Source organism: Ictidomys tridecemlineatus, chromosome 2 (genome assembly GCF_052094955.1).
Source record: "Ictidomys tridecemlineatus isolate mIctTri1 chromosome 2, mIctTri1.hap1, whole genome shotgun sequence".
In the NCBI taxonomy this organism is placed as follows: Eukaryota; Metazoa; Chordata; class Mammalia; order Rodentia; family Sciuridae; genus Ictidomys; species Ictidomys tridecemlineatus.
The window spans coordinates 57,563,337-57,588,619 of record NC_135478.1 but is presented as its reverse complement, the minus strand read 5'-3'; the positions used below and the strand labels follow the sequence as shown (position 1 = coordinate 57,588,619).

The 25,283-nt window shown below is 33.0% G+C and overlaps 1 protein-coding gene across 2 annotated transcripts in view; it reads right to left on the bottom strand.

The window, feature by feature from the left end:
* The window catches only part of LOC144375089 (ankyrin repeat domain-containing protein 26-like), a 69,360-nt gene that overhangs the window by 5,100 nt on the left and 38,977 nt on the right, over nucleotides 1–25,283 (bottom strand). Inside the window, exons 8-14 of one of the 2 annotated variants that reach the window (XM_078038640.1) lie at nucleotides 24,592–24,665; nucleotides 16,247–16,340; nucleotides 15,144–15,345; nucleotides 13,083–13,266; nucleotides 7,586–8,530; nucleotides 2,200–2,472; nucleotides 1,236–1,405 (exon numbers count right to left, since the gene is read on the bottom strand). In XM_078038640.1, the coding sequence (XP_077894766.1) occupies nucleotides 1,268–1,405; nucleotides 2,200–2,472; nucleotides 7,586–8,530; nucleotides 13,083–13,266; nucleotides 15,144–15,345; nucleotides 16,247–16,340; nucleotides 24,592–24,665 (1,910 nt within the window). In that variant the 3' untranslated portion in view covers nucleotides 1,236–1,267. The remainder of the gene's footprint in view (nucleotides 1–1,235; nucleotides 1,406–2,199; nucleotides 2,473–7,585; nucleotides 8,531–13,082; nucleotides 13,267–15,143; nucleotides 15,346–16,246; nucleotides 16,341–24,591; nucleotides 24,666–25,283) is intronic. The other variant, XM_078038641.1, reaches the window with a different exon arrangement.

Below are 25,283 nucleotides of genomic sequence, written 5' to 3'. Positions count from 1 at the left end.
AGAATCAAAATAGAGAGAGTGCATGCAATCATGAGTTTGTAATTTCTCTAAAGAAGTTCACATATTTCTAGGGGGCTTCAAACTTGCAATTAAAGTATTGTAGGTGAAAGATAGAAAACAATCAGAGATGTGTGACTTTTCAGGTAACAATGTGCCTTCTTGAAAAACTCTTTTTGGAGGATGCAATTAGAAATATTGGTATTTTAAAGATAACTATAGCAGATGATATATACCTTAGTTTATTTGACTACCAAAGCCATTTTACTATGTTGAAGTATATTAAATCATCATGGTTTCCATAAAAATATGCAACTAGAAAATTTTAGTAAAGCTAGAAAGATCCATACTTAGTGAACCAGTTCAAGAACTTAAAGAACATTCTTTGAAGATCTTTTCAAGCATTTACTACCTCCACATGTATATTCTACCTCGATAAATCATCTAGATAAATTAAGCATTTGACTCTGAGAGCAAATGCTTAATTCAGAGCAACAACCACTGGTGCAGAACAAGATACCTAGGTTGGTGATCAAGATAAATTATAGCTGCTTCCAAGAAAGATGACACATTAATTTGTTACCAAGGCTTCAGGAGACTCCTGTCCATTCATTCTGTCATTCACAGGCCCCAACACTGATCAACAGAATATTTTTAACCACTTTGCAAGTTATACTTCCCTTCATTCCTGTGATGATCTTTCCCTTTATCACAAGCATGACAATGTAGAGACAGAAAACTATACATAACATTTTGTCTCTAGGTACCATCTAAGGATAATATCAAATATCAATATAAAAGGCGTCAGAATGTGCCGAGAAGGTAGTTTTAGCAACACCGACCATGTAGGGTTTAAGTAATAATCTTTCAAAAATTATTAAACTTGTACATGTTTCCATGTTATGAAATGCTTAGAAACAATTTGGACACAATATACCTATCTGGATTAAAAACTTCAAAAATACTTAACTAGAAGTCTAATAGACAAGATTACATATAGGAGAACACTAAGAAAAGAAAGCTTGATAGTCTGCTTCCAGATGTAAAATGTGAGTGAACGATAAATTTCCTAAACTAATATATCAAAAGTACATTAATTTCCTAACATTACATCTACACATTGTATTGTCTAGTTAGCTTTTGCATGCTACTGATCTCATGAATCTGTCTTGAAGTTATGCAGTAGAGAGAAATTAAGGAAATTAAAGTGCTCTCTTTAAGTCTAGGTTTTGTCATACTTGTGGAATTTTGATTCTTCTATATAGATGTGCTATATTCTTCCAGTTGCATTTCTTAGAATTTTTAGTTCAGATTCCAGATGGCTAATTCTGAGTTCCATTTGACTTCTTATTGAAGCAAAATTAGTCTGTCTTAACTGCTGTGAAATTTCCACAGCTGCTGCTTGTGTCTAAAGAAAATAAAAAGAATGCATTTTAAAAACAATTAGAACTAAATAATTATTATGTTTTTATTTCATTTAGTTCTGAGTCAAAAATTCACCCCACAATTTTAAATGTGAAGAAGAAAGATGATAGACTTTAAACTTCTGTCATCACTATCAACTACATTAAACCTGAACTAATAATAATTAAGTTCTTTCTTTCCTCCTTCCCTTCCTCCTACCCTGCCCATAAACTACATTAAACTTGAACTAATAATAATTAAGTTCTTCCTCTCCTTCTTCCCCTTCTCCTCCCTTGCTCACCTCCTCCCCTCTCCTCCTCCTCATTTCTATTGCAGATGGAACCCAGGACCTTGCACAGGCTAGACAAGCTATCTACCATTGAACTGTGCTCTTAGTCATGAATCATTCTCATGTTAGTACTCAGATCATCTGATAAAGAATAATAGAATCAATTCAAAGTATAAAACTTGAAAAATTTAAACTAACAATTCAAAAGTATGTTATATTTCTTCATCACACTTTTTCTTTTCTCCTCATAGTCTTATTTATGCTCACTATTATACAATGTCAAAGTTATCTGATAAAAATCATTATTCATATTGAATTAGCTATATGAATGATGTAAACTGAGGTATTTGAAGGGGGCATCAAATGTCTTCTTCCTCTTAGAAATCTACACAACTTTCCTCAAGAGATATAGAATACACATATAATGTATGTATCCAAAATACAATTTACAGTGAAATAAATTAAAGCAGATTACAGATAAATAACATAGTCTGTAAAACCAGAAGTACTTGTTTTTGCTTCTCCTCTAAATTCCATGTTGCTTGTTGTTCAGTGCCAGATTTCCACTGTACTCCTTGGCATTGTTCTACTCTAGTGCTCTGGGTGTGCCTTGAAAAGTTTGCTACATTTTCTTCCAACTTTTTTTGATTCCTTTCTATTTTTTCAAATGTATCATGTATACTTTTCAAAAAAAACAAGTTCTGCATAAAATATTGATAGTTTGATTTCAATTGTAAATGTTTTGAAGATGCATTGTCCATCTTTGTAGTAAGATCATCCATCTGCGTGAATAAAATAAGTATGAAATAACACAGTATGAAAATAAGATACTGAAAATATTTAATAAAAACTTAAAGAACAAACTTTACATAAATTCAATTGGAAAAAAAACATAATCTACCAGCATTATGATGAGTAGATTGTTTCTATAATGCAAGGTATTAGCTTTTCAGTTGGTCAAGGATTACAGATCTATAAATCTATTCTGGCTACATAATGAACGTTGGGGAAATCTATATAGAAGATTTTTCCCATACTGACACAAGTATGAGCATTATACAGATGAATTCACTATCAGGTTAAATGAATTTAATTTTACATTTAATCACTAAAGTATAGTTAGAATAAAAGTCTTAACAGATCAATCTATTAACAAAAAGTATTGGTATGATATCAAATAGTAATTTTTTAAAAAACAACTATTAGACAATAATATTTTCCATTCATTCTAAAATAGGTGTGAATATCAGATATTACTCTCACCTTGAGTGAATTTATATTTCAACAAGATAATCACCAGTTAAACACTGTTGGTGACAAAAAAGACAGAGAAAATGCATAAAAAATAAAAACTTATTTTTTTGTGAGCTCGGAATAAAAGAAATCAAATTAATAAAAACAGACAAGACAAAAAGCACAGCATGAGTAAGACAGAGAGATAATAAAATCTTCACAATTCATGAAGACCACCAGCAGGTAGGGTAATAAAAACATGTCCAAAAATTAACTTGTAAATATATGTTTCCAGGCATGTAGTACTGGTGTAGTCAAGAGGTAGAAGCATTTTAAGGTTCATCAATTGATGATTGGCTAAGTGACATATTCATAAAACAGAGTTCACTAGACAACAGAAAAAAAATAAAAGTGATGCTTGCTACAACACAGAGGATTCTAACAGTATTCTAAGTCAAAGAAACTGGTAAAAAAAGAAAAGACCTAGAGTTGTATAAAATCTACTTGTATGAAATATCTATTACAGAGTAATTTTAGAGTTGAAACTATAAGCCAACTTCCTCAACAAGATTCCCCAAACCAAGAATATCAAGAATCAATAAATGAGGGCTGGTAATTCAGTGGTAGAGTGCTTGCCTTTCATGTGTGAGGCACTGTATTTGATCCTCAGCACCACATAAAAATAAATAAAGATATTGTGATCTATATACAACTAAAAAAAGTTTTAAAAGGATCAATAAATCAGTTGGTATTGAACTAAAAAACTTTTTCACAGCAAAGGAAATAATCTAGAATATGAACAGAGAGCCCACGGAAGGTGAGAAAATCATTGCCATGTGCACCTCAGATAGAGCATTAATCTGCAGGATATACAAATAACTCAAATTATTTAACACCAAAACAACAAAACCCAAATAACTCAAATCAATAAATGGGCAAAGGAACTGAAAAGGCACTTCACAGAAGAACATATGAAAATGGCCAACAAATAAATGAAAAAAAAATCATCTCTAGCAATTTAGAGAAATAAGCCAATCTTCCACATCCAAAGGCTGATATTTAATCCCACTCCAGTCAGAATGGCAATTGGCAAGAATACAAGTAATGATAAATATTGATAGGACTGCAAATTGGTGCAATCATTTTGTAAAGCAGTATGGAGAGTCCTCAGAAGTCTTGGAATGTAACCACCATTTGACACATTTATCCCACTCCTTGATTTATAAACAAAATCCTTAAAATCATACTACAGTGACACAGCCACAACAATGTCTATAGTAGCTCAAATCACAATAGCTAAGCTATGAAACCAACCTAGGTGCCCTTCAATAGATGAATAAATTAGAAAAATATTACTCAGCTGTGAAAAAGAATGAAATTATGGTATTTGCCAGTAAATGGAGGGAATTGGAGATTATCATGCTAAGTGAAATAAGCCAATCTCCCAAATCCAAAAGCTGAAAGTCTCTCATAATAGATGCTAACACATAGTAAGAAATGGGGGAGAAAAGAATAGAAGTTCATTGGATTAGATAAAAGGGATGGGAATGAGAATGAGAATGGAAAAGACAGTAGAAAAAATTGACACAACATTTCTATGTTCACACATGAATACATGACCAGTATAACTTAACACATAACACATAAAAATGTGAAGTTATACTCCATGTATGTATATGTCAAAATACAGTCTACTGTCATGTACAACTATATATATATATATATATATATATATATATATATATATATATATATATATAAATTACTTTTGTCTACATTTATAAATTATTAAAAAAATATATTGGTGGGGCTATGGCTTAAGTGGTAGTGTGCTTGCCTGGCATGCACAGGGCACTGGGTTTGATACTCAGCACCACATAAAAATTAAGTAAAAATGTTGTGTCCACCGAAAACTAAAAAATAAATATTAAAAAATTATCTCTCTTAAAAACACACATACACACACACACACACACACACACACACACACACACACACACACACATAGTGGTTTTCTAGGACTTTGAAAGATGGAGGGATTAGAAAGCTGACAGCTAAGAGATTGCAGGTTTTTTTCAAGACCACGAAATGATCTAAAATTGACTGTAAATGGTTATATAACTCTGTTACTATTCTAAGAGACACTGAATTTTACATGTTAAATGGGTGAATTGGATGGCATGTGCATCATATATATCATAAAAATGCCTTTTAAGAGGTCTACTGAAAAAATTAGATGACATTTTTTATTGTCTAGATTGGATATCAGTCCACACGTTATACAAATATTTACATGCTTTCATAATGTATCTAAAGTGAAAAAAATAAATAGCCAAAGTTTTCCAATAATTAAACAATAAATTAAAACACACATGTATTTTGAGAAAAGCATAAAAACCTTTTTTTTACAGACTTTTTTGAGATTCATTTAGTAATTACCTGCTGATTCTGTATAGATGCACAAAAATGAAGGTAAAAAAACCAAAATTGCCTGAAACATTCTATTAAATACTAACCTCTGATTTAATTTTCCTTGTCTCACCATGGAAGTAGAGATAACATTAAAAGCTGCTGGGTTATAGAAAAAAACTTTCCTCAGGGTAGATATTTTAATAAAAGATGTATGATGTTGTAAGAGAAAAATTCCATAATAAAATTTAAGTGTAAGAAATAAGTGCAGAATAAAGATCCCAAAATATAATAAAATCAATTATAATAAAAATATAAAGAAGTCTCTTCATTGAAATTAGCATCCCAGAACAATTTTTATTACTTAAGCTGGTGTAGATTTACAATTGTCATGTTCACTTTTATACATAGTTAACTTGTCATTTGTCCTAGTGTCTTCATTAAATCCTGTCTTTATCTTTTAAATTCATGTGAAAATGTGATAAATCTTCTAGTGAAGCCTCTTATACAGATTGTAATATCAGGGTACCAGCCAGTTGTTTTTCAAGATGTCTTATAATTACTTGATATTTCTGTTAATAATTTTGTTATTCAGCTCACTTTAAAAATATACTAATAATATTTTATTATGATATTTTTACTCTGAAAAAAAATTACTACTTACATCACTTTATCCTCTTTTTTGCATGCATGTACACTCCTTTTTATTTCTGAATTCCCTTAAGGAAACAGAAGGTTCTGTATTTTTGCCTAATCACTATCACATTCCTTAGATGATGGGGTCAGCTCTGTATCTCTACATACTGCTCTTGATAGAGTTGCAATGTTTAACAACCAACTAAATTCTCAATCAGAAATGATTACACAAGTCTAATTGGTGGTGGTGAATTGTAAAGATGTTATTATCCTTCTCATATTAGATGATCAAATTAATACCCCAAATCCTCGCATCTTTAAAGCTTTGCTAAAATAATTCCAATATACTTTCATGAACTTTTGCTAAAGTAATTCCAGTATACTTTCATGAACTTTTGCTAAAGTAATTCCAGTATACTTTCTTGAAGAATAAAGAAGACCCTAGGTAACCTGGCCTCCACCTCACTGCCTGTCCACATCTCCTGGAAATCTCACTGGTCCTCACACCAATCCTGCTGTATATAAATCCTGCCACCCTCTTTAGAATGGACATGGAGGTTCAGTGCCAAATTAATAAACTTTAGTTTACAATTTTCTTTGTACTGAAAGACACTATATAACTTTCAGAATAACAATTGGGCCATAAAATGAAGAAAAATATTAGCAAGTTATCATGGATACATACAACAAATTACAGATTAAATCAACTGTGGTTTTACTGCAATTCTTCACATTAGTCCCAATTTATGATAATGACAAATTGATGCTTTTAAAGAGGTGGACAAGTCATGAATGAAAATATAAAATATCAGGTCAGTTATTTTCAGATTTAAGATAAATTGAAATGACTAAAAATAAATTTATCAACTAGAAATATATAAAAATATAGTAAAGAAAATATATTACAAAATACAGCCTCTACATTTCAGTTCAACTGGGAAATCTGAAATGTGCTGTCAAAGTAACTAACTTAATTGAAGCTAGGTATGAGTATTTCAATTTATCTGTTTCATTGTGATCTTAAAGAATGGCAACAAGAAGATATTAAAATTGTTATTCAGTGATGGGATGTATCTCATTGGTAGAGTATGTGTTTAGCATGTGCGAAGGTTTGGGTTGAATTAACAGCACCAAAATTAGATATTGTTTCAGCATTATTTAGACCATATTACTAATATCAGCATATACTTCTACTAAAAATCTGTAACTCAACCTCTTAAATCTTTATAAAAAACAAAATTTCTTAAATTGAGGGATCTGTCAGATCCAAGTTTTTAAAATGTCCTCCTTTTAAAATATTAAAATTCATTTTATCTGTCATTTATGTTTAGTTGGCACATGACTACCTACAGTTATTTTAAAATATGTACACAGAGTGTAAGAATTAGAGAGGGAAATTAGAAGACTTAGCACTTCAAACAGAGATTGGTGGTGCTGGGAATGAGGCCTAACTTATATTTGCTGGAAACCAGGTTGTACTTCTGGGTTGATACAGAAAACACATTTATAATATCTAAATTTTTATTTTCATCAAGATTCAACATTTATCCATAAGCAGATATCACTTTGAGTATTTCTTCAAAAACTCTTTATACATTTATCATTCTTGATACTTACTTCTTCTGCTTTCTCCTTTCCATATTGATCCAATTGTTCTTTTAAATGATTATTTTCATTGATTAATTCCAAGTATTTGTTTTCCAGCACTAGATGATGTTTGTCATTCCGAGCTTGAAGTTTTTTTATAACATTATAAAATTGAGTTTGGATATTAATAACCCCATCTTTTTTAATGTCACCTTTGTTCTGATAGTCATGCAATTGGTCTTCATGCAATGTAGTGTCACTTTGTAGTTTAGAAATCTTCTCTCTGGAAGCTTCCTGCTTTCTGAGGTGTTCATCCCTTTTTCTTTGTTCATATTGAGACCTGTGTTCCATCCCCATAAGTTGGAACTGTCTTTGTTTTAGGTGTCTGTTTACCTGTTCAGTAGCCAAAGTCATTACTCTGAGAGTACCTCTTGTCTCACACAGCTCGTTTTCTAGGTCACTTATTTTTATTTCAGACTTTAGATCCTGTTGGGAAGGAATCTCACTACTAACTTTTAGGTTAGATACATCAATATTCTTTTTTTCCTGTGAACCAAAGTCTTTATCTCTTGCTCTCTGGAAAGCAAGTTCTAGATGTCTTTTTGGTGTTGGACTTTCACCATGATAGTGTGGAGCAGCACCGGGTCTGGCAGGGTGTGATTTGGATTCTGTTTCTGGTCTCTCTGTGCTTTGTTTTTCACTCTCTAGTGTGAAATTTTGCACCACATTCTCAGCTTTCCAAATATCCAACTGTTCTTTGTATTGGAATATTTCTGGAAGTGTTTCCTCATTCAATTTGTGTGCCCATGGAAGTCTGTCATTCTTTTCTATTAAAATTTCAGTATTCACAAAGCACTTATTTTCCTGATTCTGATATTTTATTGTGTCCATTTCCAGTTTCCTCATAGAGATTTCATCCTTTCCCTTGTAATATTTATGCGATAGCTTGTTCACTGTCCCATCACTAGTAGAAACCTAAATAAGACCAAGGATACATTTAGCTACCACTCAATAAAGTGACATTTCATAATTCTCACTGAAATTAAAGAATAACCTGTACATTTATATGGTGAAAGGGTTTCAATAAATAGATACCCCACTGAAGAAAAATTAGATGTAAACTTCTGAGCTTATAGAAATACAAATTCCAAAGAGTTCAAAAGTTAATTAAAAAAATAGATCTAAGAGAGTAAAAGAAAAATGGAATTTAAAGAATGTCAGAATTGCCAGGTGTAGAGGCACATGCCTATAATCCCAATGTCTCAGGAGACTGAGGCAGGAGGATTGCAAGTTCAAAGCCAGCCTTCAGCAATTCAGTGAGACACTGACTCATTCATTCATAAATAAATAAATAAATAAATAAATAAATAAATAAATAAATAAATGGCTGAGGATGCATCTCAGTGGTTGAGCACTCTGGTTCAATTCATGATTATTAAAAAAAGTAATTAAGGATTGAAAAAATCTGCATTACAGCAGAATGAAAGACTAGAGTAAGTGATTAATTAGTTTTCCAATGTAAAGAGATCATTTTTCAGAACAGAACCAGAGAAAAACCCACATATATACAGTTATCTAATACTAGATAAACACACTATAAAACATACATTGTAGAAAGGATAGGTTCTTCGACAAATGGTGCTGGGAAAACTGAAAATTTATATGTAGTAGGAGGAATATAACACCTATTTCTCACCCCACACACAACTCAACCCAAAGTGGATCAAGGACCTAGACATTAGACAAGAGATCCTAGGCCTATTACAGGAAAAGACAGGCACAAGGCTCCATCATGTCAGTGTAGGAACTAAATTCCTCAAAAAGACTCTTAAAGCACAAGAAGTAAAATCAAGAATCAATAAATGTGATGGTATCTTTACAGCAAAGAAAACCATAAAGAATGTGAACAGAAAGCCTACAGAATGGGAAAAGAATCTTTGTCACTGACACCTCGGATAGAGCATTAATCTCCAGAATATATAAACAATTCAAAAAATTAACACACACACAAAAAGAAACCCCACAAAAAACAAATAACACAATCAATAAATGGACAAAAGAACTGAGCAGGTGCTTCAAAGAAGAAGATGTGCAAATATTTAACAAACATATGAAAAAAAAATGTTCAACATCTCTAGCAATCAGAGAAATGAAAATTAAAACTACACTGAGATTCCATCTCACTCCAGTCAGAAATGATAAATATAAAGAATGCAAGTCACAATAAGTGATAATGAGAATGTGGGGGAAAGATTCACTCATACATTGCACCAAGCAATCACTCAGGGAAGCAGTATAGATATTCCTCAGAAAACCTGGAATGGAATAACATTTTGACCCAATTATTCTGCTCCTCACTGTATTCTCAAACAATACTATAGTAACACAGTCACATAAATACTTATAGAAGCTATTTACAAAAGCTAAGCTGTGGAACCAACCTAGGTTCCTCTTTCAACAGATGAATGGATAAAGAAAATGTGTCATATATACACAATGGAATCAGCTATGAAGAATGAAATTATGGCATTTGCTGGTAAATGGATGGAACTGGAGAATAGCATGCCCAAGTGAAAATAAGCCAGTCCCTCAAATCCAAAGTCTGAATATTCTCCTTAATATGTGGATGCTAACACATATAAATGTGGGGGAGAAAAGAATAGAAGTTTGTTGGATTAGACAAAAAAGCTGAGAGGGGATGAGAAAGATAGTAGAATGAATCTGACATCACATTTCTATGTTCACATATGAATACATGACCAGCAAAACTTCACATCATTTTTGACCTCAGGAATGGAATCCTAAATAGAAGAAGTTATATGTTATGTATGTATAATATGTCAAAACACCTCTACTGTAATATATACCTATAAAAATAATAATTCACTATTTCTCATGTTGATCCACTTTTAGAATTATATTATCTACACTTTAAGCAGTTAAAAATTCCAAATATTTTATTATATAACTATCTGTTGTAATGGCTTCAGTGGCAAATAAAAGAACATTTAACTTTAAGAAGAATAAGTTTGCAATCTGACACCTCATGTATTCAACCAGCTAGTAGTAAAAGCCTTAGCTCTACATCTACTGAGACATACAAAAATTCCCCAAGGTCTTTTCCTGAAAGTATTCCTAACATATTCTGTTTTCTAACATTTTGCATCCAGGAATGAGAATTGCATCTATTGATAAATGACAGATGTAGGAACAGCACTAAACACATGTATGTATATCAATGAACAATGTATCACTATTCTGAAAAGGAGCACAAAGCTAAAAACATAGGCAAGTTGCAGGATTTTCTCCAAGTCTTTTGCCTCTGCTTCTAGTGCTCATCCACAAAGCCAGTTATTTCTGTCTTGTGAATGGATAAACACCAAAGAAGAATTGTGTTTCAAAATACAAATGCCAAAAAGGCAAAATGTATAAGGCTCTACTCAGAAAACCCTGAGATTGCTACTCAGTAGCATTTGTTTCATCTCAGTGAAATATGAAACATGAGTAAATATAAAATAGGGAAAATAAATGGACCTTATTTATTGGGAACAAATACCAGTAATTTATTTCTAAGAACATATTATGGTATGCCATTGTTTCCAAAGGTGTTTTGTACTGAAATAGAAGATTACTTGGAGCAAAGTGTTTGTTTCTCTCCTCAAATGTGAGAAAATAATATACAAAACTAGAGTATTCACTGGCCCCACTTTTCCTCCTTACTTAACAGTGGGAGTAATAATATACATCAACACAACAAGGGAGTGAAGTCATTTCCCCAAAATAGAAGATCTACTATTAGAAGCAAGGGTTTTGAAATCATAAAAAATCATCTATTCCTGTGGAAAATATTAAAAGTCTTTTCTCTTTATAAGGTTACTCTGAAAGTCATCATGGGACTCCTGCAGAGAAATAGAGTTGAATTAAGAACATTATTTAATTCAATGGGACAAAAAAATGGCACTTCACCTCCAATATATGTACATTTTGGTTATAAATATATGGATTTAAAACCTTCTATATGTTCCCATGATGAATACTGGCAAATAAAAGAACATTTAATTTTAAGAAGGATGTTTAACTATGTTACACACACACACACACACACACACACACACACACACAAACACAAACACACACACTCACTCATTTGAAAACAGGAAAATAATTCAGAAAACATTTCCTTTTGCATATGTCTATTTCTTTTTGCTTGCAAAGATGTTTTACTGAAATTTCATATTGTAAATTCTAGCATTTGGGTCTCACAGAAATTGTAGGTTTCTTTTTGTCTTGCTAAAATCTACAAATGTGTTTCAGCAAGATTTTGTCTGCATATCAGCAGGTGATAGAAAGTCTAAAAGGTTAATTTAAGAGTGGTACCTTCAAGATTAAAAAAGAAATCTAAAAGGTAGATTTATTCTTTATGAGTAAATGTCTTATATTTCAACTGCACAAATGACAGATAAATTTGGCTGAGTAAAAACATTTCTAAAATACAGGCAGAGATGTAATTGTGAGACACATTTTTAAAGGAGATATGCATTTGGAATGGTCATTGTAAAATTATCTATTACTAGTAAGCATTTGCAAACAAACACATTTCCCTCAAGATCTTAATGAGTAAATAAATTATAGTAATTTTACAATATAATTCCTTGACATTTCTAGTAAATAAACTAGAATTATACATGTCAGCCTAATAGAAGACAACACTATAAACTACAGAGTGTGGTGTGTCGTTTCCAAGATATTAAACCTACCCAAATGATATGTAACTTTAGTGATTTGTAAAAAAAGTAATGGTATCATCTTTATAAAATCTGTGAGATTTTAATGTACTACATTCAAAATACTGGCTATATTGGGGAAATCAAATAAGAATCAGGTTACAAGTAGAAGATATCAATATATCTGATATGTTTATGACTTTCAAAATATCCTATAGCAAATGTCACAAAACACTAAGCTGAGTTTAATGTGGGTGCTGGGATACCAGTTTTTTAAAGTATTTTAAAATTAAAAAAAAATTATAAAAAAATGTTTTAACTAGTTCATAGTTATTTAGTCTGTATCTTAACATAAAAAGCCCTAAATTGGTATTCATTTCAGTGATCAAACTCAACTTCTTCATTCAGGAAACAACTGCTAAACATCTTCGGGATGCTAAGATTTGCAGTAACTAGTTTTGCCATAGATGTCATCATTTAATTTTAAAGTCAGATAACATTGTGTTTTAAATCAAAATAGTAGTTCACACAGCACATACCAATGCTTTTGGATACAACACATTTCATATAAATGGAGGTCCTGAAAGTCTTTATTTCCTGTGGTAGATGTCTGAAGTGTATGGAAGTACACACACACACACACATGATGACTGCATGTTGGTGAAATTGCCAAACAGCACATTCCTCAGACCACATTGCCATGGTTAAGTAAAACATGGCCACATACAGTAAATTAAAGGGATTTTATAATAATGCTGATGAAATAAAGTAAAAATTTGAAACTTTACTGAAGGTTCATTTACCTGATTAAAATGATTTCTTGTACTCTCCAATTCTGTATCTATTTTACAAGCAGAGATTTCAGGTTGGTTTCTCACTTTATCCTCTTTGTTATATTCTTTTTCTTTTTCTTTTAATGGGTAATTACTTTTTTCATGCAACATATCATCATTTTTTCTCTTCGCCTCTTCTTCTTTTAAGGTACATCTGAAGTTAAATATGATTACCTTTAAATTGATTTTTGCCAGAAAACAAAAATGTCTTTTATATTCTGGTTCTTTGTATGCTGATTTAGTATCCTAATAAAAATTCTATGTTCTCTGTAGCTTTTCTAGGTTCATATTTTTAATTTCTCCTTTAATATTATCTAAAACATTCATAATTGAAAAGCAATAATAAAATATTTTTTGTTATTTGGTAAGTTTCTATTACTAGTAAATCCTTTAGATACTACACAAAAGGAATTTTGAAATGACTTCGTAAAGTGACAAGTTAAAAGTGATTTATTGGCACTATCATAGATCCTTCCAAGTTAAAATGATAATTTCAAGTCAAATAAGTTTTAAAGTCTTGTCGTTTGTTTATATACAAACTTATGAATTCAGTAGTAATAAGATTTTGTCTTCATAAAATGTGTCAGCTATATCTACAATTGGCTTACAGTGTAACAACATATTCAAAAATTCTTCTTTTAACATGTATCTTTTGTTATATATACTATACTATAACCCAAAACTGCCATAAGAAATCTAATACCTGTTATTACACTTTTTATGTTTCCTTTATGGTAACACTTTCAACTTGTTGATCATTATGTATTTTACAAACAACTTAAAACCCCCTTTTGAACAAAAAAAGAAGCTAATATTTAATCCAATAATGAAGAGTAATGCCCTTCACGGATGGATGGAGATATATATATATATATATATATATATATATATATATAAATATGCATATGTATATATATGTATATATATATATATATATAATATGCATATATATATGTATATCTATATATAACACACACAAAATGGAATATTAGCCATGAAAACTAACTTTATTTTAACATATAGTCTACTGTCATGTATAACTAAAAAATATATATGTTTTTTCAATATAGAAATCTGAACAAATTTGATTTATGAATAAAAATGAATTTAAATAAATAACTTATGATCAGTTTTAATTTTATATTTTAATGAATGTTAATGCTAAAAATGTAGCCGAGGGTCTAGCTCAGCACGAGCACATTACATTAGTCACACAAAACCCTGGGTTTGATCCTAAGCATCAGAAGAAAAACTATAAATCTATAAAAACATGTTTCAGGGCAGTGAAAAATGCCTCATTGGTGGAATACAAACTTTCTTGAGAACAATTTAGAAATCCTGATCAAATATCTTTTTAAAGTTCCCCCACTAAAACTAAATAACTCTACATTGAATTTTTTTCAAAAGTAAACAAAAATATAGAAAATTATTTTTCTTTCATTTTCTTTTGTTCTCACCCCCATCTTTGCTACTCAGGATTGAAACCATAGGAACTAAACCACTTAGCTACATCCCAAGGCCTTTTTCTTTTTTTTTTTTTATTTGGAGACAGGGTCTCACTAATTTGCTAAAACCTTGCTAAGTTGGTGAGGGTTGATTTGAACTTTTGATCCTCCCGTCTCTGGCTCCCAAGCTGCTGAAATTATAGACACATACCATGGCATCTGAGTAGAAAATAATTTTTTTCTAAATAATATTTCTTCAACTGTTAATTGTAATGAAAAAAGTTAAAATATAAACAAATAGCAATCCCAAACTCTGTTTGTTAAATAAATAGATTTAACAAAAATAAGCAGTTGGGTTTCCATAGAGACATTAAAATTGTGGTGGGAATAAATATGCATTTAGTCTTTAGAAGTAATCACATTTAATAATGAATGTTATATCATTTGTAAGAATTTTATATTTTATTCAAGTTTTATCTACTGCAAAATGCTAACAGATAAGTCAACAGTTAAAAAAAATCTTCTTCTTATTTCTACTAGAATAAAAGAAAACATGCCACCCTTTCTTTAATGTAGGATGTAATACCTCAAATTGTGAAGTTGTTGTTTCAATTCTGTATTTTCTTGCTTAAACTCTGATACCCTCTTTTTTAGCGCATGAATCTCATTGTCCAGTTGTGCATTTTTTTTTACATGTAGCGAACACTGTGTGCAGTGACTTTTTTTAAGTTTTATTATTCTTTGAAGTGATAGAACTGCTTTCTGGGTTTTTGATGGGCTAACAGAATCTGTCAGAAATAAAAGAAGACAGAAATAAAATATATGAGAAAATATATGAGTAATTTACATATATTAGTGCTATATATTTCACATGCATTATTCATACACAAAACCAATGAGTGTCTAAACATGTGATACATTATGCTTCACTCTGCAGATAAAGCAGATGAGATAAGACCCCTTTTGTTCTTTATCTTAAAGTTTAAGGGAGAAGAGAGACACATAAAAGATTATTATAATTTTAGACAGATGATATAAGAGTTTGTGATCTAATAAAGGAATCTGATCTACAGAAAAGATTCCTTGAGGAAAATGGGAATACACTGAGAAATGAATAGAAAGCAGGTAGAATATGAAGAACAGTATTCTTTCCAACATAAAAAATGTTCTGAGAATGTTATGCAACCTGGGTCTATCCAAAATGAAGTAATAGATACAGATTCAGTTTCTACCTGAAAAAGCCAAAATCAAAACACACAAACTTCACTCATACCTTCAGTCACGTCCATAATTGAAACTCCCATTTTCTTACCACATTTTGAATTGGCTGGTCTTTTTATTCTGGTACGTGAATGAAATTTCTCTGCCTGCACAGCTTCTTTTTCCTTCATTTATTTCCTGTACTCACTCTCTCTGCCTTTCTCAATGTTTATTCCCACTTCTCCTCTCTACTTCACAATTTCCAACTCCCCTGTGATCTATATATGTCTTGTATAGAAACTAAAAGGGACAATCCCACTGTAACCTGCTGCTGGACTTTTGGTCTTAAGAGAGACAACTCATTATTTTTCTCACTTTTTAATTATTACCTATTTACTAGGTTCATTTCTCCAATTATTAGAATATATCAGCACTCATGTTAGAAATCAATATTCTATTCAAGAACTGTGAAGAGTGTGTAGTTCTTACCATGGACATGTCCGTCTGCTTTCTCTTTTGCTCTACAATGTTTCTCTCCAGATGACTGAGAAACACACATCTGTGGATGACCTTCAGAGAATATCTGCAAAATAAAGGACCCTGATGAGCTGCATGAAGACTTCATGATCACTCTTTTAGACATCATCCAAATTTTGGTCTTGAAAGCAGCTAACTAAAATGTAGACAAGAACAGACTGAAAAGTCATACTTTCCACAGGGCAACTTAGCATTCTGCTCCAGATGAAGCTGAACTCTTATCTTCCAATGGCTCCTGATTTGGTAAAAGCAAGATGGATGGTTTGTTTTATGAACGTAGCAGCACAATTTTTTGGGGCACATAAATTGATAATTGTTATGTCTTGTTGGTGAGTGGTTTCCTTTAACAGTATATAGTGTCTTTCTTTATCCCTTTTGATTAATTTTGGCTTGAAGTCTATTTTATTTGACATGAGTATAGCCACCCCTGCTTGCTTCTGAGGCCCATGTGCATGGTATGAATTTTCCCAGCCTTTCACCTTCAGCCTGTGTGTGTCTTTTTCTATCAGATGAGTCTGCTGAAGGCAGCATATTGTTGGATTTGCTTTTTTAATTCAGGTTGCTAGCCTATGTCATTTAATTGGTGAGTTTAAGCCATTAACATTGAGGGTTACTATTGATATATGGCTTGTACTTCCAGTCATGTTTGTTTGTTTGTTTGTTTATTTATTTATTAAGATTTGGTTTATTTTTCCTCTTTGTTTAGTTTTTCATTCCCCCCTTTTAGTGAGGTACTGCCCATTGTTGTGTTTTGTTGTTGTTTTTTATTTCCTCTTCATGTAGCATTTTGCCCAAAATGCTTTGCAGTGCTGGTTTTCTGGCTGTGAATTCTTTCAACTTTTGTTTATCATGGAAGATTTTTATTTCATTGCCAAACCTGAAGCTTAGTTTTACTGGATATAAAACTCTTGGTTTGCACCCATTATCTTTCAGCTTTTGAAAAATGTTGTTCCAGAATCTTCTCACTTTCAGTGTCTGTGTTGAGAAATCCGCCATTTATCTAATTGGCTTACCTCTAAATGTAATTTGCCTCCTTTCATTTGTAGCTTTTTATATTCTCTCCTTGTTCTGTATGTTGGATATCTTCATAACAATGTGTCTTGGAGTTGGTCTATTATGATTCTGTATGTTTGGTGTCCTGTAGGCTTCTAGTATTTGAGAAATTATTTTGAAACCTTTTACTCCAATAAAATAGAAGATAGTGAGGGCATTGATAAATTTCTTAAGTTATATGATCTGCCCAGATGGAGTCAGGAGGATACACACAACTTAAACAGACCAATATCAATTGAGGAAATAGAAGAAGCCATCAAAAGACTACTAACCAAGAAAAACCCAGGACAAGAAGGGTATTCAGCAGAGTTTTACAAAACCTTTAAAGAAGAAATTATACCAATACTTCTCAAGCTATTTCATGAAATAGAAAAAGAGGGAGTACTTTCAAATTCATTCTATGAGGCCAACATCACCCTGATTCCTAAACCAGATAAGGACACTTCAAAGAAAGAAAACTACAGACCAATATCTCTAATGAACCTAGATGCAAAAATCCTCAATAAAATTCTGGCAAATTGGATACAAAAATATATCAAAAAGATTGTGCACCATGATCAAGTAGGATTTAATCCCTGGGATGCAAGGCTGGTTCAATATATGGAAATCAATAAATGTAATCCACCACATCAATAGACTTAAAGATAAAAACCATATGATCATCTTGATAGATGCAGAAAAAGCTTTTGACAAAATACAACATTATTTTATGTTTAAAATATTAGAAAAACTAGGGATAATAGGAACTTACCTCAACATTGTAAAAGCTATTTATGCTAAGCCTCAGGCTACCATCATTCTGAATGGAGAAAAATTGAAGGCATTCCCTCTAAAATCTGGAACAAGACAGGGATGCCCTCTCTCGCCACTCCTATTCAACATAGTTCTCAAAACCCTGGCCATTGCAATAAGGCAGATGATGGAAATTAAAGGCATTAAAATAAAAAAGAATAATTGAAATTAGCACTATTTGCAGTTGACATGATCGTATACCTAATGGACCCCAAAGGTTCTACCAAAAAACTTCTAGAACTAGTAAATGAATTCAGCAGAGTGGTGGGATATAAAATCAACACTTATAAGTCTAAGGCATTCTTATATATCAGTGAAAAATCCTCTGAAAGGGAAATCAGGACAACCACCCCATTCACAATATCCTCAAAATAAATAAAATATTTAGGAATCAACCTAATAAAAATGGTGAAAGTCCTTTACAACAAAAACTACAGAACACTAAAGAGGGAAATAAAAGAATATCTTAGAAGATGGAAAGATATACCTTGTTCATGGATAGGCAGAATTAATATCATTAAAATGGCCATACTACCAAAAGTATTCTATAGGTTTAATGCAATGCCAATCAAAATCCCAATGACATTCCTCACAGAAATAGAAAAAGCAATCATGAAATTCATCTGGAGAAATAAGAGACCCAGAATAGCTAAAGAAATCCTAAGCAGGAAGAGTTAAACAGGTGGTATAGCCATACCAGATTTCAAATTATACTATAGAGCAATAGTAACAAAAACAGCATGGTACTGGTACCAAAACAGGGGGATAAACCAATGGTACAGAATAGAGGACACAGAGACCAGTACACAAAATTACCACTACCTTATATTAGACAAAGTTGCAAAAAGCATGCAATGAAGAAAGAATAACATCTTCAACAAATGGTGCTGGGAAAATTGGAAATCCATATGCAACAAAATGATATTGAATCCCTTTCTTTCACCATGCACAAAAATTAACTCAGAGTGGATAAAACAATTAGAAATCAAACCAGAGACTCTGCATCTAATAGAAGCAAAAGTTGGCCCTAATCTTCATCTCGTGGGTACGGGCTCCAAATTCCTTAATAGGACACTGAAAGCACAAGAGTTAAAATAAAAAATCAACAAATGGGACATATTCAAACTAAAAAGCTTTTTCTCAGCAAGAGAAATAATAAGTGAGATAAATATGGAGCCTACATCCTGGGAACAAATTTTTACCCCTCACACTTCAGATAGAGCGCTAATCTCCAGAGTATACAAAGAACTCAAAAAGTTAAACAACAACAACAACAACAACAACAAAAACAAATAAGCCAACCAACAAATGGGCCAAAGATCTAAACAGACACTTCACAGAGGAAGACATATAATCAATCAACAAGTACACAAAAAAATGCTCACCATCTCTAGCTATCAGAGAAATACAAATTAAAACCACTCTAAGATACCATCTCACTCCAGTAAGAAAGGCAGCCATTATGAAGTCAAACAATAACAAGTGCTGGTGAGGATGTGAAGAAAAGAATACACTCGTACATTGCTAGTGGGACTGCAACTGGTGCAGCCAATTTGGAGAGCAGTATGGAGATTCCATTTGACTCAGCTATTCCCCTTCTCAGACTATACCAAAAAGACCTAAAAAGAGCATACTGCAGGGACACAACTACATCAATGTTCATAGCAGCACAATTCACAACAGCTAGACTGTGGAACCAACCCAGATGCCCCTCAAAAGATGAATGGATAAAGAAATTGTGGCATTTATACCCAATTGAATATTACTCAGGAGTAAAAAAATAACAAAATCATGGCATTTGCAGGAAATGGATGGCACTAGAGCACATTATGCTAAGCGAAGTTAGCCAATCTCTACAAAACACATGCCGAATGTCTTCGCTGATATAAGGGATGTGACTCAAAACAAAGTAGGGAGGAAGAGCATGAGGAGAAGATTACCATGAAATAAGGAAAAGAGGAGGGAGGAAAAAGGAGGGAGAAGGGGAAATGCACAGAAGACAGAAGGAGACCCTCTAGGTTCACAAAATACATATACTATGGTGTGAGGGGAAGGGAAAGGAAAAAAAAGAGAGATATATAAGTATCACAGTAGTATGGGTAGACAATAGAGATGAGAAGGGAGGGGAGGGGAAGGGGGAGATGGAGGGAAGCAGAGTACAACTGACCCTAGGATTGCTGTATGTATACACATGGATGTATAACGAATGTGATCCTGCAATCTGTACACGTGGAAAAATAACAATTCATACCCTATTTGAATCAAATGTATGATATGTCAAGATCATTGTATTGCCTTGAACAACTAATAAAAAAATAAAAAATAAAGCAGGATGGATGTAACAGAAATGGAATTCCTTGATAATACAATAACAGAAATGTATGTACTCTAAGTGTGTAACCAACCATATCTCACAACCCCACAAGAAATGAGAATGCATTAAATACTTAAGCACTCTTGAGAAATATAATATTGTGTTGCATTACACATTTTAAACAATGAACTTACAGATTTTTTTAGTGTTAAAATATGAGACTTCATGTGATAAAGAGTTGGAATTATGTGATGTTGAGCAGATAAATTGATGTTGGACTTTCCTCATTTTGGTCATCATAGTCTCTGAAGAGCATTTTTAGTAAATGTTTCACTGAGAGTAAATCCAGTTCAATAAAATGACAAAGTAGGATGAAGAAACGTGTTTTTTTTTAATCTTACTGTTATAAAGCAGCACACAGAATCTGGGTAGAGTAAATAATATGTTCCTCTAAGAGTGAACTAAAAAGTACACCAGTGAAGAAAGATGACAGCACAAAAATATACAGTACTTCCTGACTATTTTTCAGAGCTCGAGTTATATTGGCTGGTGTGTGCTTTCTGGATGAAAAAGAGCAGCTGTGGGAAAATCACTGGAGAGAGCCTCAGACCACATAAAACCCAGAATTTTGGCTTTTAGAATAGTAAATGAATTGATAGGGTGTTGTGAACCATCCATGGGTTGTGTGTGTGAGCTATGCAAGCATTTGGGTATATGAGGAAAACTGGTCTGAATTTGCTGCCCTATTGGGCTCTGCAATGTATATGCGCCTTTTCATTCACTCTGTCTGTGATCCCCACACTGCACCTGAGATGGGTGTGAATTTCCAAAATGTCAGCCAAACTGCTGACCAAGACATCACCAAGAAAGACTTCACCCTCCAAAACCTGACCCCTTTCTTTATTTGGGTGGATATTCTATGAATGTCTTCTCCCCAATAGGTGGGTTTCAGGTATTATGTCTCTCTTTGCCTGCCTCTGTTGCCTTTCTTTGACTCCCTTGTGGGAGCTGAGGCTGAGAAGCCATACTGACCCCAATAAAAAGATATTTTCTGTGTCTGTGTGGTTATTTAGTTCCAGCCCAATTCACCTGGAGTGACCCTGATTCCATCACATGTCTGCACAATAGGAGAAATATCCTGCTGCATTGTTAGGGAAAAATTGAACGGGGTAGAAAAAGGGAAGCTCCTCTCTAGTGAGATGAGGAGAACAATTCTACCAACCCCATTTATTAATAGAGAAAAAAGTAAACACTCACATATATTGTTTGTAACCCTGAAAATAAGAACTTCCACTTTGAAAAGCAGTGTGGAGTTTCCTCAGGAAAACTAGGAATATAATTACCTCAACACCAAGCCATAATACACCTTGGCATATATCATGAGAAACTAAAAATCAATTTATGAGCAAGACACATCAACACCACTGTTTGTAGCTATGTAATTTGTACAACAAGTTATACAATCAGCCCAGATAAATGAATGGACTGCAAATTCCTGCTAGCAGTGTCTGGGTACTGGACAGAAGCCACCTTTACTCAGGGTCATTTTTCTAGTCATTTCTCATAGAAGATCAAAAACCCCAGCATTTAAAAAAATCTTTTTCAATATTTTACAGTGCTCTGGAGGCATACCACAACACTATTCTTGACAGGTCTGAGAGAGAAAATGAAGGACAGAGACACAAGAGCTCTGGGCAGCTACAGCAGGCCTTGTGGTCTATGGAAGGATGAGAAAAACCCAAGGTACTTTCATTCTCATGTTGTGTTTGCAGTTCTGTGACATCATGCCAGGGAAGTGTCTGGTAGAAAACTTATACCATGCATCACCATATATGTGAGCAGATATCCCAGGTGAAGTCAACCCACCATGATCAGTGGCTTTGGAGTATTTGCTTCCATTTCTGCTACAGAAGTGATTCTAAGATCTTCCCTTAGAAGAGAAAGATGATTTAAATGGGCCCTTCTGGTCGACCCCCTTTTGGAAGTGTCTGTGTGAAAAATCAGAACGCATGGCCTGACTTGTACTTTGAAGGTGCAGCTTCAAGTTCTCCTCACAGGATGGCAGCCATTTGACTTGATACTGTGGGTTTGTGACAGAGACTGAAGGGAATGTGGTAAAAACTCTCATCATCAAGAGGTGTGTTGTGTCAACTGGACAATCTATACTGTAGAGGCCAACAGGGGCACTGCACATTGCAAATAGGTGCGTTGAGAATAGTGGTTGTGAGGGAGAAAAGCTGTGTAGTAGTTCAAAATACTTAAAGATCCAGGAGAGCTAGGGGCAAGGTCTGGTGAGAAGATAGTTTCTTGCATTTTTTTCCAGAAAAAAAGCACAGATTCTGCCAACAGACTTCATATACCATGCTCAAAGAGAGTGCCAGAAAACCTCTCAGACATTTGGAATCTTGTACACCCCTGAGATCACTGACTGCAGGAGTCCCCAATTGGGGTATGCATCAGAGACCAGTCTACAGATTCCATGGTGAAAGCATTATCAGAAAGATGTACCCCCCCATCCCTGAGTAAAAAGAAAAGTACTGAGGGTGAGTTTTCATCTGCACTGAAAACCTTCCCTGAGCATCCCATGCAAGGAGCTGGGCATAACTGAGAGAAGCTCAGCTTGTGTTCTCCACTATCATGTCACTACCAGATTAGGTGTGTTTCAGCTGTAGAAACCAGAAAAGTTGGACTACATCTGCCTTCAAGCAATCACACCATGGTTTTGGTTTTTATAATTGGAGATTCTAGACAGAAATTCCTCAATTTCAATTTCATTAACAATAAGAAATTTTGTTTTTATTGCTGCTCTAGGCTTTTGTGTGAGTTGTTGTGTATGGAGGATTCCTCATTATGTCTTTCCTCATGTTCCTTCTCATTTCTAAAATTTTTGTCTCCTTTCTTATATGTTTCCCCTATATCACCTCTTCTTGCCACTTCAAACCCAATTCTTTCTCAGTTTTATTACTTTTTCTCCTTATTTCCTCCTACAGCTATGTTTAATCACATCAATTTCGTTCTCCTTTCTTATTGAATTACACCCAAAAAATTTTATGACCACTACTGACTGTTTTTTTCAGCCAGGTGTATACTGTTATTTCTCACCACACCTCGCCAGTTTGTGAACTTATAGAGATCACTTACAAGCATTTTCTTTAATAGGTAATATATGTTTTGCTTTAAATTGACATTCTTACTGGAGGTTATTATCTACTCTTAGAAAGATCCTGGTGGGTGAAACTAGCACCTTGGTAATTTAAAGTTGGGTACTTCACGCTGAGATATCACCCCTGCCCAGCGTGCATTCCAAAGAGAAATGTTTGCACTAAAGAACACACACATATCCTCGGAAGAGAAATCTATCCCAATGCATGCAAAACCTTGGCCTTTCTAACACAGACAACATGAGAAAAAAATGCAAAAACACATCAAATTCCTTAATTCTCCAATAACAGCATTCAAAGACTTTTTGCTACCACTCATTAAGGAGGTTAAATAAAAATGTTTAATAATTTTGAATGTCTTATGGTATGGAAAGAAAACAACAACAACAAAAACAAACAAAAAAGAGATCTCATTCTGGGAAGTTTCAATTTCCTTAATAGGCCATTGTGTACCTTCTTTGAGGCTACTATTTTCATTGACAGAGACACTGATGTCTAGGCTGTACAAAAATCTTTCACTTTGGCATGAAAGCATGTTCATATGTAACTAAAACTGAGCCATTGGGAAGGACCATCTTTTACCATAAATGCACTCAATGTCCATTGACACTCTATATGCTCATTAATTAAAATAGATATTCACAAAACCACTTAATTTTAACTTCTCCATCATTTATGGGAGTTAAAAAAATGTAAGCACAAACAATATCCAGAAAAATTTCTGCCTCAATAACAAGGATAATGTTATATATATATATATATATATATATATATATATATATATATATATATTATCATGAATTCTAATGCTATTTTCAGATTCATAACCAGTTAAATTCTTTTAGACTTGAATACTAAATCATCATCTTTATATTTCAAAACACTGTTATAAAAGATAACTCAATTTGCCCTTATTACTTTCTTAAAACAAGTAATACATGAGGAAATCCAGAATTTAAAAGTAAATGTATACATACCTTTGGCTGCTTATTTTTGGTGCCATTGAGACCTTCCTCCTCTTCTTCAGATGATGAGAAACAAAGAGGTTCAGCTGAAAAATGTATGTAAATTTACTTAAACTACTTAGAACATTTAGAGAGAATGTTAGTCTTTCAAAAATAAAAAGTAATATTAGGTGATTATTACCTTTTTAAATTGTTTATTAGTGGGGTATACTAGTGTGTGATCAGTGATTTAACCCCAAAATATTGCAACATTGGAAAGTGCTCTGCCAGAGTTGTATCCAAAAGCATATGTATATATATTGAGACTGGGTCTCTCTAAAGTGTTTTTTCTGGCCTGAGACTTGCCATGCTCCTGTCTCAGTCTCCCAAGTACCTGTGTTTAGAAGTGACCCACTGTACCCAGCAGATACTGACTATTTCAGAGAATGTTTTTAGTGATAAAAACTTCAACAGTCTACCTGGGGAGAACTAGGTTTAAGACAAAAATATCTCAAAAGTATATCCACTCAAGATGAATAAAAAGTTGTCAGAAGTAAATTTGAAAAACACTATAGAAATGTGGGGATTCACACAATTTGCCATTCTCTTCCTCATAATAGTAACTATTTAAAAACAACTATTCAACTAGTCATTTTCACAATGACTGATACGTTCTATACTGTTATCAATGAATATCTTGTATATGCAATGTTTTTCTTCATTAT